Source organism: Staurois parvus, unplaced genomic scaffold (assembly GCF_062004578.1).
Source record: "Staurois parvus isolate SC_StPar_1 unplaced genomic scaffold, SC_StPar_1.0 ptg000672l, whole genome shotgun sequence".
Lineage (NCBI taxonomy): Eukaryota > Metazoa > Chordata > Amphibia > Anura > Ranidae > Staurois > Staurois parvus.
The window spans coordinates 2,791,394-2,812,898 of record NW_028318468.1 but is presented as its reverse complement, the minus strand read 5'-3'; the positions used below and the strand labels follow the sequence as shown (position 1 = coordinate 2,812,898).

Genomic DNA, 21,505 nt, shown 5'->3' with positions numbered 1-21,505 from the left:
AGAAAAAAAAAAAAAACACAGGTCATTATCCTGAATCTGTATTTACATGAACACATGTTTTGTTTGCCATCAAACAGAAGAAAAGCAGTTTAAGCTGCCTTAAACAAGCATAGAGAAAAGCAAAACTTAAAGTAGAAAAAAAAAAAAAAAAAAACTTAAAAAAGGGTAAACCTACTCCTGCCCCCATTCTAAGGCTATTCTATCTAATCCTGTAAAGGAAAATTCAAGTTAGGCTTACAAGTAACTTGTTTTCTAGTAGTCTTTCAGGGTAGCACATGGGAACGCAGCATCTCCTCCTCTTGCAGGAAACACACACCCACATCAACTTTAAATTGGAGGCCTCTCCCCAGTCTTCAGTTGTGGAAGAGTACCTCCGGCTCATCTGAAAAACATAAGCACAACCGCATAAGCTATACCAGGGTGGGCAATTACTGTTGTCCTGAAAGAATATTAGAAAACAAGTTACTGATAAGCCTAACTTGAATTTTCTCCAAACGTCTTTCAGGACAGCACATGAAAGGATAAGCAAGAATTTACCCCCTTAGGGTGGGACCACAGCTTGCAAGACCTTCCTACCGAAGGCCTACTCCTCAGCGGACAATAAATCCAGCCTGTAATGGCGTACAAAAGGTGGACAGGCTTGACCATGTCATGACCTTACAAATTTGTTCCGGAGTGGCACTGGCCTTCTCTGCCCATGTCATAGTTCTTGTGGAATGAGCGTGAATCCTCAACGATTGATCGAGGTCTAAGCGTGAATAAGCTAATTTAATTGCTAATCTTAGCCATCTGGCTATGGATCCTTTGGAGGCTTTCTGCCCCTTTTTGGTCCCAACATACAAAACGAATAAAATATACAGTACTCCTGAAATTCTTTGTCTAAATAGCGTAAAAATTATTCTTTCATGCAGAGAATGAAAATCTCTTTCTTCCCCTGACAGGTAAGGACAAAATGTTGGCAAAACAATATCTTGTGAATCATAATAAACCAAATCTACCATTGGTAGAAAGGCTGGATCGGTCTTTAGAACAATCCTATCTGGATAAATCATTAGAAAAGGTTCTCTGTTTAAGAACGCATGTAGGTCACTAATTCTGTGTGCCAAAGTCATAGATAGAAGTAGCAGTCTTCAATGTGATAAACTTCAAAGTCGCAGAGCTTAAAGGTTCAAAAGGTGACTTGGTCAGGGCTTGCAGAACCACCAAGAGATCGCATTTTGGAAATACCTTAACTGGTCTGGAGCAGGATAACGCCTTGAAGAATCTAATGATTAAGTGTTCTGAAGAAATAGGGCACTTCAGAAAGACTCCAAATGCTGTGACCTGGACCTTTAAAGTACTAACTGCTAATTTCTTGTCTGCTTCTTGTTGAAGAAATTCCAGGACAGAGGTAAGGTCTTTCATTGGAGGGGCACCAGGAATTGTACACCTTCCAGACATTCCCCTAAACTGCTCGTGACATTTTTGTGGCTAGCCAGAAGGGTAGCCACTAGGCATTGTGAGAAACCTTTCTTCTCTAGCAGTTGCTTCTCAGAAGCTACGCCGTGAGGTGCAAGCTTTCTATCTTCGGATGACACAGAGGTCCCTGTTGTAGCAGGTTTTCCTGGAAACGACCAGTATGGTTTGACTGTTAGCTGGAGGAGAATGGAAAACTAGTCTTTTTGGCCAGAAGGGAGCTACAAAAATGACCACTCTTTTTGCTTTAATTTACTTCAGGACCTGCAGAATTTGCTGGAAAGGGGGAAAAGCATTACACAGCGGGAAGCCCCACTTTTGGGCGAGGGCATCTGTTCCCACTGATCCGTCTTCTCTGTTCAAGGGGAAAACAAACAGGTGTTGGCATTCAGGCAGTTCGCAAACAGGTCTAACAGCTGCTGTCCCCATTTTCAAACCAAGCTGAGAAAGACAACCCAATTTAGACACCATTCTCCTTCCTTCACTTGGTGCCTGCTTAAGAAGTTGGCTACCAGGATTTAGCAAGCCCTTGAGATGTATTGCTGACAAGGACACCAGATTGACTTCTGCCAAGGCCAGAACTTCCCCTGCCAGTCTCTGAAGACTCCTGCTCTTCGTGCCTCCTTCTTTGTTTATATAGACTACTGCCATGGAGTTGACTGTGCAGACCTGCACATGATGGCCCTGGAGCTTCTAGGAGATAGCTAATAACGCTAGAGCAATATCTTTCAGCTTCCTCCAGTTTGAGAAATTTGTCGCTTATGGTTTTGACCACAGCCCATGTGTCATAACTTCTCAAGTGCGCTCCTCAGTCCCAGGAGCTGGGATCCGTAGTGAGAATCTTTCTTACCAGAAAAGAACAGACCAGACTTATTGAAAGAATTTCTTGTTTCTTCCACCAACAGGGCGATCTTTTTATCCTGGTGGGAAGATTCACCTTGGTGTCCAGTGAAGTAAAATCCCCATTCCATACTCTCAGGATAAACTGTTGCAGGGGTCTGACATCATAATTGACGTTGGATCTACTGCGGGGGACATTTTTTTAGTTTTTTTCTTTTATTAACGGACTTGTCAAAGACCGTGTTCTGTTCTTTTTTCACTCTACACTTTTTGTTTTTTTGTGAATGAATAGCGGGACCATGTACTCCATACTCATTCACATGGGGCGGCAGGATATGGGGGCCCCCTTGTTAAAGGGGGCTCCCAGATTCCGATAAGCCCCCTGCCCACAGATCACCACAACCACCGGCCAGGGTTGAGGGGAAGAGGCCGTTGTCCCCATCACCATGGGGACAAGGTGCTTTGGGGGGAGCCCCCCCCTGCCCCAAAGCACCTCCCCCCCATGTTGAGGGCATGTAGCCTGGCATGGTTCAGGAGGGGGCGCTCACTCGTCCCCCCCCCCCCCCTTTCTTGACCTGACGGGCTGCATGCTCGGATAAGGGTCTGGTATGGATCTTCGGGGAGACCCCCATGCCATTTTTTTTTTAATTTTGGCGTGGGGGTTCCCCTCAAAACCCACACCAGACCTAAAGGACTTGGTATGAAAGGAGGGGGACCCTACAACATTGTTTTATTTAATATGGTGCCGGTTTTTAAATTTAATTACCGCTTTTTGTCCCTTCACTATAGCTCAGAGATTCAGCTGTCACTTTCCCCCCAGCCAAAAGAAATAAAGTTTCCTTTTAGTTTATTTCCCTGAGTTAAAAGAAACAATGTTTCCTTTTAGTTTCTTAACAGAAACAAAAGTTTCCTTTAACTCCGGGGAAAGTGATAGCTAATTCTGTGAGCTATAGTGAAGAAAAAAAATAAAAGCCGGAAATTGCATTTTTAAAATCGGCACCGATATACACTTCGTATTGCGAAAACAATTCGGAAACTGAGGCATTATTTTCAATGGATTTTCATTTGTAAACCAAAAACTACGTTAACCAAGGCGTTCGTAAACCAAGGTACACATCTGCGACAAAACATCTTCTTGGAGGAGCTTCCGCAAATTATCTTGTGCCCTTTGCTGACAGGATTCCGGATGTACAGGGTTGCTGTTATTGTCTTTCATTGTGGCAGCAACACCTGTAGTCTTCCTCCTACCGAGAGCAGCGCATCATTGCAACTTTTCTGGCTGTGCAGTAGCACAGAAAAGAACTCCCCTTTTTCTCTGGATTTCTGTGACCCCCAAATCTTCTTTTTCGCCTGTGGCTTGTAACTTTGCTGCAGATTTCTCTGAGGGCAAAAAAAATGTTTTGGCGGTTGTTTCTTCTTTTAACAGGGAAAGATTTTTTTATCCACTGTGCAATCCAGAATTGACTCCAAGTGTGGCCCAAAAGTCCATCCTTTTATCCATCACTTCCCTCAAACTTCCTCGAAAGCTAAATCTGTACTTTTTGAGACCTGGGAAAAACTGCGTCCTGTTTAGGCATTTACTTCCAAACTGCTGAGGTATCTTCCTCAAAACAGGAACCTCCTTCTGTGGGATCTGGAAAAAAACAGTTTTCTTTCAGGATCCTGCCACTCTCTCATATCTGAATGCACAGGGAAAAAAAAATTTAAAAATCTACGCTTTGGTTCGCTAACCCCCATGTACATCCGATCATGCAGAGAGAGCCTTCTCTTCTTTTAAAGATCGCACAAATCGCCTTGAGAAGGCAATCTACCTCTTTTAGCAACAATTTATACTTATATTGAAGAATCCTCAGCCTCTTCCCCCTAGTCTTCCTCTGAATCTCTATCAGACCATGACACCTGTACCAATGGTATCCCAAACCCAGCATCATGCAACGTTGCACTTCATTCCACCTTCACAGCAGCCAGAAAGTGACTGGAAGCTGCCTCTTCCTTTACTAGCCCTAAGATACACTCCTTGCAGAACGGCATTTTCCAAGAATCCGGGAATTTATTTTAGCATGAAGGACACTTCCTCTTGCTACTGGATTCCCTTGAACTACTCTTAGCCTAACAAAAAGACAGAAAAAGCCACCTTTGAACTGACCTAACAGCGTCAACAACAAAACACCACAGCAACCAGTAACATTGCCTGGAGGACCCCAGCAAAAAAAAGGTTAGTTGGAGACCTCACTCAGAGAGCACCTGAGAAAACGCAGCGTCCCACAGTTCCTGTGTGTTCCCACTTGGCTGGAGGAAACACGACAACGGAGGACTGAGGAGAGGCCTCCAATTTAAAGTTGATGTGTGTTTGTGCTTCTTGCGAGAGGAGTAGGAGATGCGTTCTCAGGTGCTGTCCTGAAAGGCATTTGAAGAAAAATCTTTTTACTTACCTATTCTGAAGCCGCTCTGGTCCGGTCCCAGGATCAGCTGTCAGTGGCTTCTATGCACAGGAGTGGCAGCTGACAACAGATGCCCCATAGTAAGTCTATGGATGACAATCTCCCAGGCATTTCCAGCCATTGTCGGCTTTCTCTCCTGCATCCATAAGCCGCTGTTGGAGACCAGACCGGAGCGGCTTCAGAGTAGGTAAGTATACAGATCTTTTCTTTACATGGTTAGATAGAATAGCCTTAGAATGGGGCTGGGAGTAGGTTTAGCCTTAGAAAGCTGATTTTCCACTTTATGAAAGTTTGTCCAAGGCTGTTATACAGCATGATAGTATGACTTTCACATTATTGCGCAATGTATTGGTAGGGGTTAGGTGTGGGTTTTGTCATGATTAGGTGCTTTCTGCTTCCAACATTCCAAAAAGCTTCATATGTCATCACACATTGCCCTAGTGCATTACAGAATAGACACTCTGGACCATGCCTCCCTCATTAACTCTACCACCTCTTGATTTATTGCCATTCACTTTCCTACTTCTTCCTTTAAGGTGGCCATGCACTATACGATTTCCTTTAGATCTATCATCAGCTTTGTAGTGCAAGGGTCTGTCTGATTTGATACAAACTAAACACATTATCCAAGTGGGTTCTCCTATTCAATAATTTTGCTATATCTAATGGAAATTGTATAATCAGATTGCATAGTGTATGGCCATTCTTATACAACTATATAGGAGGGAGTGGACAGAGACACACAGCTGTCAGGCCCCTCTGACATCTCTGCGTAGTAGGAGCTTGCATTCCTGCATGTGGTTTTTTGTTTTTTTTTATCTTAAAAGTTGAACTTTGCTTTTAACCACTTGTCTATTGGGCACTTTTAACCCCTTTCTGCCCAGGCCAATTTTCAGCACTGTCACACTTTGAATGACAATTATGCAGTCATGCAACACTGTACCCATGACTTTTTTAGCATTTTTTTTGAGACAGATAAAACTTTATTTTGGTGGTATTTATTCACCACTGGGATTTTTATTATTTTTGCTATATAAGTAAAAAAGTCCAAACATTTTGGAAAAAAAAGTGTTTTCTTAGAAAATTTTGCAAATAATCTTTCTTCATAAATATTGGCCAAAATGTATTCCGTTATCTATTTAGTAAAAAAAAAAAACCCAAGTTAGTTTATAACCAAAAATTATTTTTTTTACATTTTCCAGTTATTCTTTATTTATTTTTTACATACCCTCACCCTAGCAGTACAGTGTCCCTTAATGGTCAGGGATAAAAATCCTATGTCCTATAGGACATGAAATGAAGGTAAATCTCTCCAACAGGACAAAGATAAAAAAAAAAAAAAAAAGGTTTAGCTTGTATTTCTAATTAAAGGCCTATTTGCACCACAATGATGTGCACTGCAATGCCCTGATTTGAACATCTCCAGAGTTTACAACCTTAGATCTCTGAATTTTGAGAGCCTGTTCTGATCAGATTACACTGAAATAATCAGGACAATGAAACAGTGTTCAATCAGCAACAGCTCGATCACCTGTAGATGAGCAATGCAGACAAGTTCTCTTCAACACTTTCACACACAAGCCCAATAAACAATGGAGATGCTGCAATGGTCCAAACTTTAACATTGAGGCTACGTTCAGACTAGCGTTGTGTGCAGGCGGCAGAGAGGCGTTTGGGAAGCGTTTTTAAGACTTCCCAAACGCCTCTGACAATTCTGCACATTGCAGCACATGGTGCTGTTCTAACGGGAGCGTTAGCGTGGCGTCGCGGCAAAACGGACGCCTCTGGTCAAGTTAGGAGGCGTTGAAGCCTCCTATTATAGTCTATGGTGCCGCTCCGCAAACGCCCGGCCGGCGTTTGCGATGCGGTTGCGACGCGTTTGCGGAGCGGTAACACCATTCAAACTTCATTATAGGCGTTTGTGGGCGTTTTTAACGCTCGGCAAATGCCTAGCAAGCGTCACTAAACCGCACATGCGGCGTTTGCGGAGCGTTAAAAAAACGCTCCGCAAACGCCGGACCAACGCTTGCCAAACGCTATAGGGGCGTTTGCCAAGTGTTGGTAAAACAGTCAAGTGTGAACGAGCCCTTATATTTTACTGTAAATTTCAATAATCCTCAAAGCAGCGCTGTCATTTTATTCATGTGTTCCTGCACTCAACACAAACTCCTTAAACCATCACTCAGACAACAGGTGCTTTTTGGTTTTCTTGATGACACTTAGCCCCACACCTCCTGCTACTGTCTCCTTTTCGCTCTATCTATACAGATACTTTAATTTCCTAAATGTATCAAACATGAGTGCTATATAACTAGTGTCAGTTTAGCCTTGCATGATAAACCAGGTTTGATTTAAAGGCCTCATTCAACCGAGGTGCAGGCAGTTATTTCAAAGCAGTTCCACCAACAAACAAGGCAAAATGCCTTGTCTCCTATGTACCCTGTTCACACAGCAAAGACAGCTGCCCAACTTTTTTCCCCAATGCAGTACAATGTGAGGCACTCGACAATACTGTTGCTCTGTGAATAGACCTTGAAAATGCTTTCAGAAGCCTATTATTTCTAAGACGTACTCAAAGATTTTAAGGATTTGGGGAAAAATTATTATTTTCCCATGCAATGGGGCTGTGCTCGCACTGCACTGGTTAAATGCTCGTTTTTGTTTAGGGGCTCGAAAAAATTAGCAGATCCTCAGAGCGCAAAAGCGGTCCCCGCCGCTCCTGACCTCCAACATGCTTGCGGTCTTATGAATGGGCTGTTCCTTATGTCATCACTCCCATAGACTGGCTCCGAACGTGAGGAAGGCAGGAACAATCCACCACTGGAATGGGTAAGTAGAGATTTTCCCTGAGCCCCTGGACAAAACAAGCACATACCTCATGCAGTGCGAGCACAGCCCCACTACATGGGAAAATAAAAGTTTTGAAAAGGGTTCTGCTTTAAGCATCACTTAGCATTTTCCTTATTCTGCAATAACTGATATTTCCACAGATGTATGATTACATAATCACTTGTTCTTCTATTAATAATACACATTGCAAAACTAAACATGAAGACATCTCCAGCTTACTTCTCACCCCTTTTAACTAAACGTATCAAAGGACTGAAGTCATTCCTATGAATAAAATTTCTACAAAGGTTGGCCTTGCAGTGTGATTTACCCCTCATCTTACATCAGGCATTTTTTTCTGCCAAAAATGCTACTCTCGAACGCACAAGTGATTTTTTTTTCTCCTGCATTGTAAACACCTATACAGGGTGTCCCTAAAGTCTCCATATATAGGAAAAATTACATTCGTATTATATGAGAGAGAGAGAGCGCGCGAAGAGGTGGCCAACACAGAGAATATTTTGTAAATAAAAGGTACATTTACCTACAATTTCCCATCTTCCCTATGTATGGCGACTTTTGAGACACCTTGTAATGCGCATGAGAACATAGCGTAACATTTAGGGGAGTTTAGAGGCAGAGGGGGAAAAAAAAAAAGAAAAGGGTCAAACACCTGTAAAGCAGTGTTTTTTTAATTCAAGCCTTACAGGTGAACACCTGCACACAGACAACATAATGCTGAAGACTCTGGACAGGAGTTTTCAGACTCTGGACAGGAGTTTTCAGACTCTGGACAGGAGTTTTCAGACTCTGGACAGGAGTTTTCAGACTCTGGACAGGAGTTTTCAGACTCTGGACAGGAGTTTTCAGACTCTGGACAGGAGTTTTCAGACTCTGGACAGGAGTTTTCAGACTCTGGACAGGAGTTTTCAGACTCTGGACAGGAGTTTTCAGACTCTGGACAGGAGTTTTCAGACTCTGGACAGGAGTTTTCAGACTCTGGACAGGAGTTTTCAGACTCTGGACAGGAGTTTTCAGACTCTGGACAGGAGTTTTCAGACTCTGGACAGGAGTTTTCAGACTCTGGACAGGAGTTTTCAGACTCTGGACAGGAGTTTTCAGACTCTGGACAGGAGTTTTCAGACTCTGGACAGGAGTTTTCAGACTCTGGACAGGAGTTTTCAGACTCTGTGGGGTTTATTTATTAACACCCCAGACACAGCAGGTGCGCCTTGGCATGTGTTTTGCATGCCATGCGACCTACAAATCGTATGTCAAGTCACACCCTTTTGCTCGCAATTAGAGCGGTCAAATTGGCGCGGTTAGACTTGGTCTCTAAAGTAGTACTACTGTTGGTGCGATTTGTATAGACTTCTGCGTTAGATGTCTTGCAAATCGCACCTGAAATCGGCATCTCACACGACTTTGAAATCGTGTGAGTTCCCTGTAGGTCGCACGATTTCAAAGTCAGGCTTGATGTGACCGGGGGGGGGGGGGAAGCTGGAGCGTGCAAAATCAGGCTCCCTTCTGCAAAGAAACCAAACAGCTTCCAGGTTTTATTGTCAAAGATTAATTGATCAAGCTGAAGTTAGAAGCTGATTGACTATCATGCACAGCTGCACCAGATTCTGAATGAACCATCTTTAGTAAATCTCTCCCTGTATGTGCCCAACATATGACTGTTTATTTAGAGACTTGGAGGAAAACAGAGCTTTAATACATAAACATGAAGCTGTCATTTCGATCAGTCCCTAATGACAACCTCATGTTGATTGAGGAATCAAGCAATTTTCTTTCCTTTCACCTGTGGTGGAAGGAAAGAATCAATGTATCTATGGCCTGCCTTACTGTTGGGAATATCAAATCAATGAGAAGCTAGGAGCTTCTCCAACCAGGCTTCAACAAAAACAAAAAATATCATGTCTGGGTTTGCTGACCCTTTAAGGGGGTGGATCCCAAGCCAAATGTTAAAGTACATTAATAGTAACAAAACACTGCTGAAAAGCTGCAATTGGTCTAATTGAGTTCTTGCATTTTGCAGTTAAAAATCACTGCCACTTTCATTGGTCAGATGATGTGTATATGCAAAGTTTTCTTTCATGATTGATTCATTCTTGTTGTATATAACAATAGATGTTAGTAAATGCTTCAAAAGGCCACTGAGCTTTGTTGTTTCTACTTTGTACAAGGAACATATGACCCTCTTTCCTTCCACATGACATCCCAGATACACGTGACTCAGAGCTTACATGGGGCTTCCCATTCACACTTCCAATGGTTGAATAAAGACGCAGGGAGTATGGGGAAGTTATGTTCCGTTTCTGTGCTTAAACCTCTTCCTTGCCCTATACATGAGGGGCACAGGTTCACTTGAACTGTATGATCTCTAGAAAATAGAACACTATACAGGTATAATTAGATATAATAATCATTTGCTCTATTATGCTACCAGGGTTGTGGACATTTTTTTTCAAAACTACTTGTCCAAGGGACTTAAATCTGGGACCCAATCTACTTGTCCAGATAAAAAAAATAAAATAAGGGTCAATGTTTTTTATTAGGCAGTGGTGCTTTTAAAAACAAAAAAGGGCTTTATGGCGACTTAAACTTAATGTTTTTACCATTGCGCTGTTTATCCGCTTTAGCGCCGTCCCATAGCAGAAATACTGCTACAGGGTGGCACGGGTCTGCAAAATCACACATATATACGTCATTTGGCATTTCCGGCCACGGCTGTCAATCACCGGGACCCGGCTGGTGATTACTCACCGGCGCCCGGTGTTTCCCGAGAACAAAACAGTTTTCCACCCTGTCAGCTCCTGCACACTGCTTTGCACAGCCATGCAAAGCAGTGTGCTTACAGTGAAGCACAAACACAGAACACAATGTAAAACAGCACACAGTTGACCCTTTGACCACCCCAGATGTTAACCCCTTCATGCCCAGTACCATTAGTGCAGTGTCAGTGCTTTTTATTAGCACTGATCACTGTATTGGTGTCACTGTAGATGTCAGTGACACTAAGTCAGTTCCCCCCAGTGTCAGAATGCCTGCCACAGTCCCGCTATAAGTCGCTGATCGCCGCCATTACTAGTAAAAAAAAAAAAAAAGCCCAATATATACCATTTGTAAACACTATAAATTTCATGTAAACCAATTAATGTACACGTATTGGGATTACTTTTAGCAAAGACATGTAGCAGAATACATTTTGGCCTACATTTATGACGAAATTTGATTTTTTAAAATTTTTTACTGGACATGTTTAATAGCAAAAAGTCAAAAAAAATTTTTTTCTCAAAATTGCCGGCCTTTTTTTTATAGCACAAAAAAATTAAAAAAAAAAACAAAAACACACAGGCGATCAAATACCACCAAAATAAAGCTCTATTCATGGGGGGAAAAAAAGGGACGTACATTTAATTTGGGTGCAGCACTCCATGACTGCACAATTGTCAGTTAAAATAACGCAGCGTCGTAATGCAAAAAATGGCCTGGTCAGGAAGGGGGGTAAATACTCTGGAGGGCAAGTGGTTATTTCCTCCTCCCCTCCCGTCTCCAGCACTGCCCACCGAACACTAGCAGGGAGGGGAAAGACCCTGCAATGTGATGAGCACTGACTTGACACTCCCCTTTCCTGACGAGCACCAAGTCAGCGCAATGTCAGTCCTCAAAATCCTTCTAAGACATCTAATCTTCTTATGCTCTCACCAGATATTTTACATAAATTCCGATACAGAAATGCCTTCTCTAAAATGGCCGCCACGATACTTCTGGCTTGAGGCTGACGTCACTTCCTCTGACACGTTTCGTCACATGGGCTTCCTCAGTCCTATGAGCATTGGGGAAGAGCACAATATTCGGAATATACTAGATTCTGAAGATTGAGCACATTTTATACATTAAGGACATACTTAACTATATTTGTTTTCTGTATTTGGGAGCACAAGCAGAAGAGTAGACAGAAGAAGATTGGAAGAGAGGAGGATTTATATGTACACAACGCTTGATTATTGGAGGAATCAGGTGAGAGTATAAGAAGATTAGATGTCTTAGATGGATTTTGAGGACTGATATTGCGCCGACTTGATAGTGACTGTGCTTCTGCCCAGAGAGGCAGTTATATTTCCAGCTGCACAAATTGGTGTTGGACCTTTCGTGCTTAGTGACATATAAAAGCCTGGAACTACATGTCCCGGGCATCGGGCAATATGATTTGCAAATTCCTGTATTCTAACCTTCAAAATTTACCACCCCCCCAGCTGCCCTGAATTTTACAATACAGCCAGAAATGGCTGAACATATGCCACAGCTGTGATGCTTTGCTTTGTGGCAGCTGCAGCTTTAACTCAGGCTGCAGAGTTATTCAGTACCGCCTGTCGAGTACAATATGGCCACACCAGTCCCAAACTAAAAGCTTGGCTTGCATTTGCAATGCAGTCCTGCAAGGAAAAATTGCTGTTCAGCAACCAAAAACAGGCATTCAGGAGGCGGCAGTAGCACCCATTGAACGCCTGTAAGCTGCTGTTAATGTTGTCCTATGAAAAGCAATCCACATCCAAATGTGAAAGAGACCTAAGCAGCAGCACAACATTGTATGCAAATGGGTGCAGACATACGCCAACATTCGAGCATCGCAACTATACAGCCTGACACCAGATTCGGGGAGTACCATGCTGGTCATAAACACTAACAAAGATGCCAACGTTAAGGCTGGGTTCACACTTTTCCAGTGCAATGCATTAATGCACATTTTTCTACATGTTAATGGTATTGCCTTAAAGCGGAGTTGCACTCACCCTGTCAAAAAATACAGGTCAGCAGCTACAAAAACTGTAACTGCTGACTCTTAAAAAACAGCCACTTACCTGTCCCTCGGTTCCATGGTGTGTCCCCCACAGCTCGTTTCACCGTCCGTCCCGTATTCCAGGAGGCCAGCATCTTCAGTGTGGCCACCCAGCTGTGATAGCTTGCGGCTTCACAGCCGGGTACCCACCGTGAATGCGCGAGTAGTGCTGCAGTTCATGAATGGTCCTGTAGTCTTCTGGGACCTGTCACGTGTCCCAAAAGACTACAGGGAGGGAGGACACTTTCTGTTTCCAATCGCCCGGAAGTGGGAGCAGGTACCTGTCAAATTCGGGTACCTGCTCCCCCAAGGTGCCAATCCTTAACGGGGAGCAGTCCTTAAAACAGAATTTCCCCTTTTGGGTGGAGCTCCACTTTAAGGCAGCACATCCAAATGAGCTGGCAACAGGGTGGATAAAAATCAATGATTTTTAAAAAAAAAAAAAAACGGGTTTTATTTAAATCGGATTTTTTTTATTTAAATCAGATTTTTTTGAATAAAATGCTTTTTGAGGAAAATATATTACCATCCAAAGGTCATTCCATCATGAAATAAAGATTAGTTTTTTAATTATGTAGAATAAGGCTGTATATGTTTAATTGTTTTGGTAAATAAATTCCATGAATCCATTCACAATGTCATGCTCTTCCAGAGGTTTTTGTAAGATTATTGGGCAGTTTCTCTGCCTACAAGATATTATCACAGATGCTTGGTTTACTTTGCAGTTATCAAAACTGAATTTGTCTCAGTGGAGATCACATGCCTCTTCTTCACAGCAAAATGTTATAACATGAACAGAATTAAGAAAACACCTTAATCCTAACTTCTACAAACCTATGAATACAGAATCAACCCCTTCAGTGCGAAGTTTCAAGAAGTTCAGTGAATAGAACAGAAACAATATTTTTCTGATTGTTTGGAGTGGAATAGATCTGCACAAGAAGAAAGTGAAACTAAGTGTGAGGAGGAAGGGGCTGACAGTCTAAGTTTCTTAATATTATATATATTTTGTTTAGCCAAATTAGTTAACAAACATGGATGTTTAAGCAAGTAACATATGCTGGAATGTTATTGTTTCAGTTGAATAAATGTATTTAAATTGTTATTATTAATGTAATGATTATTTTTCTCCTTCCTAAGTACAACAGAAAAGTTGTCCAAATATGAATGATTAACCTATTAAACTGGGGATAAAAAAACTAATATGAAAAGTTATTCTAAAAATCTTCATCTACTTGCATATTAAAGTTATACCAGCAAGAATTACTCTTTATGTAGAAAACTAGGATTTAAATCAAGCCTTACTGACTAGTGATTTAAATTGTGATTTAAATCAGTTTGATTTAAATCAAATCCCCCCTGGCTGGCAACGAAAAAAAACAAAACACTTTTTTCATTTTTGCAAATGAAGCACACCACAAAACGTAGTGTAATTACAGTGTTTTGGTGTGCTGTAATGCATTGGTGCTGTGCTGTGTTGTCTTAGTGCATTGGGGTGCCATTCAAAATGAATGGCAAAGCACTGCAGCAGAAAAGTATGAACCTAGCCTAGGGGCTCATTCACACTTAAATGTACCACTGTGGTGCCTTACTTAACCTGTGTTAACATGCATTGCATTAAAGCAGTCCATTTCTCTCTTTGCCAACACACCACAATGGATGAAAAAATGCACATTTCTCTTTTTGGTAACAATGCAGCGTGGTATATGCATTGCGATGTGCTGCAGTTCATTAGGCTCTACTGTGCTGGATGCCATTTACCATGAATATAAATGGTACTGCACATAGAGCAGGCCCCTTGCCACAATGCACAAGTATGAATGGGCCCCAAAGAACACATCCACACAGGTGAACACAGTCCAACAATAGGAAGGGTTAAAGGGCACAGCTTGCTGGTAAACAAACATAGGAGATCCCCTGTGCCAAACTGATGACATCCATATAGATCAACAATATCCTCCCAACCTGCCTACTGTTCATCATAGACAATGAACTAGGAAAGGCCATCATTCAGGAAGTACAACCATACAGAGTGACATCATCCTCCCATTCTGCCTAAGGTCAGGGTGCACCTTGCTCATCATGAACATTGACATAGGGGATATCACCTTTCAGCAATCACAGCCACACAGACTGACACCATGCTGCCATCTTGCCTAAGGTCAGGGTGTACCTTGCTGGTCATAAACACTGACATAGGAGATGCCAACACTCAGTGATCACACACCTATACAGAATGGCACCATACTCTAATGCTGTCTAGGGCCCAGTGCCCAGCCTGTGACCTGGGGAATGTATGTGTCCCCTTGGCACTTTTTGTACAGCCCTTGGGGCTCCTTCAGACACTAAGCCGTTTCCTTATTGCCCTGGTGTAGTAGTGATTTCTGCTGTCTCTTCCATCATGCCCGCAGTCTCTGACCGTCTCTTCCATCATGCCCGCAGTCTCTGACCGTCTCTTCCATCATGCCCGCAGTCTCTGACCGTCTCTTCCATCATGCCCGCAGTCTCTGACCGTCTCTTCCATCATGCCCGCAGTCTCTGACCGTCTCTTCCATGTCTGCAGTCTATGACCGTCTCTTCCATCAAGCACTGATCTAGGAGATGTCCCCATTCAGTGATCACATCCATACAATGTGAGGCTATCCTCCCACTCTGTATACAGTCAGGCTGCACCTTGCTGGTCATAGACACTGATCTAGAAGATGTCTCCATTCAGTGATCACATCCATACAATCTGAGGCTATCCTCCCACTCTGTAGAGGGTCAGGCTTCACCTTGCTGGTCATGGATACTGATCCAGGAGATGTCACCATTCAGTGATCACATCCATACAGTCTGAGGCTATCCTCCCACTCTGTAGAGGGTCAGGCTGTCCTTTGCTGGTCATAGATACTGATCCAGGAGATGTCACCATTCAGTGATCACATCCATACAATCTGAGGCTATCCTCCCACTCTGTAGAGGGTCAGGCTTCACCTTGCTGGTCATGGATACTGATCCAGGAGATGTCACCATTCAGTGATCACATCCATACAGTCTGAGGCTATCCTCCCACTCTGTAGAGGGTCAGGCTGTCCTTTGCTGGTCATAGATACTGATCTAGGAGATGTCACCATTCAGTGAACACATCCATACAGTCTGAGGCTATCCTCCCACTCTGTAGAGGGTCAGGCTTCACCTTGCTGGTCATAGATACTGATCCAGGAGATGTCACCATTCAGTGATCACATCCATACAGTCTGAGGCTATCCTCCCACTGTGTAGAGGGTCAGGCTGTCCTTTGCTGGTCATAGACATTGATGTAGGAGATGTCACCATTCAGTGGTCACACCTTCCCCTCCCCCTCCTGCCCAGGGTGTACCTCTCTGGTCGTAGACACTGACATAGGAGATGCCCAGGGCCATACACCACACCACCAGGCTGGCCACGTCCGTGTAGCTGTGCTGTTCTTCCGCGATGAGCAGTGCCAGGTGGACGGGCATCTTGTTGAGCTTAGTTCGGTCCCTCCGGTGTAGGACGAGGTCCCGGTGCAGGTAGGAGCAGTCACAGCGCTGTCTCAGGGACGAGCTATCCGCGGTGTCCTCCAGGCACTGGCACCAGTCCTCCTCCCGCCTTAGATGGCAGTCCCCGTGTGGGCCCTTCCTCCGCTGGAAGGCGATGTCCGGCGGTAGGAGAAGAGCGCCCGCCGCCCTCCACACCCTCCAGTGCCAAAGCCGGAGCCAGGCGAGCAGAGCCCTCTGTGCCCCCAACACCACGTGTACGAGGCGCCAGGCCAGCGCGTACAGAACGGACATGTCTGCCGCTCACTGACACCGGCACCTCACTCTGCTACCATCCCACAGCCATACAACTACAGCACACAGCCCGCAGAGACGCGATTGGTCGGGCTAAAGGGTCGTCACTTCCGCCGGACAAAAAGCTGAGTGACGTGGCCTGCGCCGGTTGGAGCCGGAAACGGTGTAGAACAAACGAGTCGGGGAGTATGAGTGAGCCGTATACGATGACACCTACTGGTGGGTGCAGGAACTAACCAGAGGTTGGAAGGGAGAGCTTCCCAAATCACAGTGTAGTAAAGTGTATGTATACAAAAATAAAAGCCTAATAATAGAAGCGTATCCTTGGCAAACACACGAATGGTAAGGGCTCTGACAGTGCATTGTGATTTGCCACAGGTCAGGTGCAATGCTTTGGCCAATCAGAGCACAGCTAGGCACACCACTGCTAGCTCTGCCCAACTGTTTATATCTGACCGGCAAATGTCAGATAGCGGGTGCTCAGTGGGTGCAGAGCGAGTGCTCGGTGGGTGCAGATGGGTCGTATTGGGTTTATTTCAGCGATTCAGCATCATCATGACAACACTGGACGCCGTGATTGAAGGTGGATTACAATGATGGAACCATTTTTCCTGCGGGGATCGTCGGCATGCAACCTATACGGGGTGACACCGGACCCGCTCCAAGAAAAGGTAAGTTGTGAAGAAAGCCGACGATCCCCGCAGGATGGATCGGATCTGCAGATTGAGGATAATGGATCGGAGTCCGATCCTTTATGCTCAATCCGCAGATCCGATCCATTCTACGGGGATCGTCGGAGGGGGTGTCACCAAGTGTCACCGCACCGGGTGACACCAACCCTAGGGACGCCTCTGTCTACCAGCGCTGGTTGACTTAGCAAGGACTCGTGTCTGCAAGCTAAGTGTCTTGAAAAAGCATCTTACAGGGTATACATATCAGAAATTACGTCACAATGCATATATTTCCTCTTTCACTTTCTGTACATTTAAAATACTTTGTAAGCAGTGCAGAATATGGCCTTGCTAGATAAATTATCTTCAGCTGAAAATAAGGGTGCCAGCTACAGACTGGAACACATTATTTCACAGGAAATAAGGGAGGGGGGAAGTGAGCTGATGACCTTGGTTTACAAACAGATGCTGTTAGAAATGTTAAAACTTAAGGGGAACTCTACAATATTTGGGTGCTGCCACAGTACTATGTAGCCATACACATTCACAAGAGAAGCACTGGGATCTGGTGGTCCCCTTGTTAAAGGAGGCTTCCAGATTCTGATAAGTCACCCCTCGCAGACCCCCACAAACACAGTCCAGCAGGACTGTGGGGAAGAAACCCTTGTTCCCATCAACATGGTGACAAGCTTAAATAAATAAAAAATTTGTGGTGTGCTATATTATCATAAATAGAACCATAAGTTTTAGAAACAAAATGACAGTCCAAGAAATTTTTTTCCAGATAATAAACGTCCAACCCAGTATATGTTGTGTTATCATCCAGCAATAATCAACACCGTGCTTGACTTGTGAACCCACTTCCTGCTCATCTTAATCATTGACCTATAGATTATAATAGGCTAAAAACACGCTTTATAAGGAAAATGTGTCTCCATATTTCTGATCCATGAAGTGTTCCTTCCACGTATTATGCTTCTTTAAACTCCAAATCCGTGCAAAATAAAACAAAAAGATACCATAGTGCAACACCGTTTTATATAACCAAAAATTAAACATGTTACAGTATCCACTCCAAATTATATGTGACTCTGAATTATGGTAAACATACAGTATATACACTGTTCAAAAAATTAAAGGACCACTTTAACCGCCTCCCGCCTGCCATATAGTAAAATGACGGACACAAGGCGGTTCTCTTGTTCTGGGAGGACGTCTTATGACGTCCTCTTATTCTAACCGCGCATGCGCGGCTCTGGGAGTGCGCAGCGCGGCGATCGGTGGTGCGCTGTGTCCCTCGGACACAGCGGATCACCGATCCACAGAAAGAGCCAAAGATGTCAGCTCGGTCATGTGATCAGCTGTGTCCAATCACAGCTGATCACATGTAAACAGGGAAAGCCAGTTATCGCATTTCTCTCTCCATGAGCTGTCACGCTGACAGCTCGTGAGGAGAGGATAGACGGTAATCGGCATTCTTCGGAGGGGACATGTTCACAGATCATCAGAGCACTGATGATCAGTGCGCCCTGATGATCCGTGTAGCCCCAGCAGCGCCACCTGTCAGTGTCCATCAGTGCCAGCTCTCAGTGCTCATCCATGCCACCTGCCAGTGCCACATCAGTGCCACATTTCAGTGCCACATATCAGTGCCCATCTGAGCTGCCTTTCAGTGTCACCCAACAGTGCCAGTCAGTGCCACCTATCAATGCCAGTCAGTGCCACCTATCAGTGCTGCCAATCAGTGCCACCTATCAGTGCCAGTCAGTGCTGCCTATCAGTGCCTGTCAGTGCTGCCTATCAGTGCCGCCTAACCGTGCCAGTCAGTGCCATCTAACAGTGCCTGTCAGTGCCACCTATCAGTGCCAGTCAGTGCCGCCTATCAGTGCCATACAGTCAGGTCCATAAATATTGGGACATCGACACAATTCTAACATTTTTGGCTCTATACACCACCACAATGGATTTGAAATAAAACGAACAAGATGTGCTTTAACTGCAGACTGTCAGCTTTAATTTGAGGGTATTTACATCCAAATCAGGTGAACGGTGTAGGAATTACAACAGTTTGCATATGTGCCTCCCACTTGTTAAGGGACCAAAAGTAATGGGACAGAATAATAATCATAAATCAAACTTTCACTTTTTAATACTTGGTTGCAAATCCTTTGCAGTCAATTACAGCCTGAAGTCTGGAATGCATAGACATCACCAGACGCTGGGTTTCATCCCTGGTGATGCTCTGCCAGGCCTCTACTGCAACTGTCCTCAGTTCCTGCTTGTTCTTGGGGCATTTTCCCTTCAGTTTTGTCTTCAGCAAGTGAAATGCATGCTCAATCGGATTCAGCTCAGGTGATTGACTTGGCCATTGCATAACATTCCACTTCTTTCCCTTAAAAAACTCTTTGGTTGCTTTTGCAGTATGCTTTGGGTCATTGTCCATCTGCACTGTGAAGCGGCGTCCAATGAGTTCTGAAGCATTTGGCTGAATATGAGCAGATAATATTGCCCGAAACACTTCAGAATTCATCCTGCTGCTTTTGTCAGCAGTCACATCAATAAATACAAGACAACCAGTTCCATTGGCAGCCATACATGCCCACGCCATGACACTACCACCACCATGCTTCACTGATGAGGTGGTATGCTTAGGATCATGAGCAGTTCCTTTCTTTCTCCATACTCTTCTCATCACTCTGGTACAAGTTGATCTTGGTCTCATCTGTCCATAGGATGTTGTTCAAGAACTGTGAAGGCTTTTGTAGATGTCGTTTGGCAAACTCTAATCTGGCCTTCCTGTTTTTGAGGCTCACCAATAGTTTACATCTTGTGCTGAACCCTCTGTATTCACTCTGGTGAAGTCTTCTCTTGATTGTTGACTTTGACACGCATACACCTACCTCCTGGAGAGTGTTCTTGATCTGGCCAGCTGTTGTGAAGGGTGTTTTCTTCACCAGGGCAAGAATTCTTCGGTCATCCACCACAGTTTTTTTCCGTGGTCTTCTGGGTCTTTTGGTGTTGCTGAGCTCACCGGTGCGTTCCTTCTTTTTAAGAATGTTCCAAACAGTTGTTTTGGCCACGCCTAATGTTTTTGCTATCTCTCTGATGGGTTTGTTTTGTTTTTTCAGCCTAATGATGGCTTGCTTCACTGATAGTGACAGCTCTTTGGATCTCATCTTGAGTTGACAGCAACAGATTCCAAATGCAAATAGTACGCTTGAAATTAACTCTGGACCTTTTATCTGCTCATTGTAATTGGTATAATGAGAGAATAACACACACCTGGCCATGGAACAGCTGAGAAGCCAATTGTCCCATTACTTTTGGTCCCTTAAGAAGTGGGAGGCACATATGCAAACTGTTGTAATTCCTACACCGTTCACCTGATTTGGATGTAAATACCCTCAAATTAAAGCTGACAGTCTGCAGTTAAAGCACATCTTGTTTGTTTCATTTCAAATCCATTGTGGTGGTGTATAGAGCCAAAAATGTTAGAATTGTGTCGATGTCCCAATATTTATGGACCTGACTGTATATGAGTGCTGCCTTTCAGTGCCCATCAGAGATGCCTGTCAATGCCCATCAGTACCACCTACCAGTGCCTCCTCATCAGTGCCCATCAGTGCCACCGATCAGTGTCCATCAGTGCAGCCTATCAGTGCCCATTACTGCAGCCTCATTGTCAGGGCATGCTCCTAATGAGACGATGGATGGTGTCCTGGGGTATTTCCTCCCAGATCTGGACCAGGGCATCACTGAGCTCTTGGACAGTCTGAGGTGCAACCTGGCAGTGTTGGATGGACCGAAACATGATATCCCAGAGGTGTTCTATTGGATTTAGGTCAGGCGAGCATGGGGGCCATTCAATGCTATCAATTCCTTCATCCTCCAGGAACTGCCTGCATACTCTCACCACATGAGGTCGGGCATTGTTGTGCACCAGGAGGAACCCAGCACCCACTGCACCAGTGTAGGGTCTGACAATGGGTCCAAGGATTTCATCCTGATACTTACTGCAGTGGTGTAAACTAGGCTCACTGGAATACATTCATTTTTCTTGCATGTGCATGTATACTGCATTTATGCTGCTTTTAAAAAAGCACCTGACTGCATCTTGTGTAAATGAGCCCTAAAAGTAACATTTTGATTGAATGTTTCTTTAAATGAGCAGACAACCCTTATTTATACTCAATAAGCTGCAAATAGAGGAAAATTTAATTGAAGTTTTACTTATATTTTAGTGTGCTTAATCTATGCTCTGCAAAGTAACAAGTTAAAGAAATGTTAAACCCAAAACTAAAATGTATTATCCCTAAAATAAGAGTAAAAAAGAAAATTGTATCAAATACTGCAATTTTCCTTTCCTGGCACCGACCCATAGCAGCATATTACATGTATGCTGCCATGTTGGCACCAGGAAAATTGTATCAAATACTTATTGTAATTTTCCTTTTGTGGCACCAATGCATGGCAGAATACACATAGTATGCTGCCATCGTGGAACCAGGAAAAACTGTAAGTGCTTAAAGCAGACCTAAAGGCAAGAATATTGATCTATGCTCTCACAGTCTGACATCCACGAGGTCCCTTGCCGCCTCCAGCACCTTCTCCCCAGCTTCTCCAGGCTGC

General features: G+C 44.0%; 1 protein-coding gene across 1 annotated transcript in view; it reads right to left on the bottom strand.

Annotated features, from left to right (window-relative positions):
- Positions 1 to 16,310, bottom strand: part of NUS1 (NUS1 dehydrodolichyl diphosphate synthase subunit) — a 29,169-nt gene extending 12,859 nt beyond the window's left edge. Inside the window, exon 1 of the mRNA XM_089652169.1 lies at positions 15,773 to 16,310. Coding sequence (XP_089508295.1) covers positions 15,773 to 16,205 — 433 coding nt within the window. The 5' untranslated portion in view covers positions 16,206 to 16,310. The remainder of the gene's footprint in view (positions 1 to 15,772) is intronic.
- Positions 16,311 to 21,505: the final 5,195 nt, after the last annotated feature.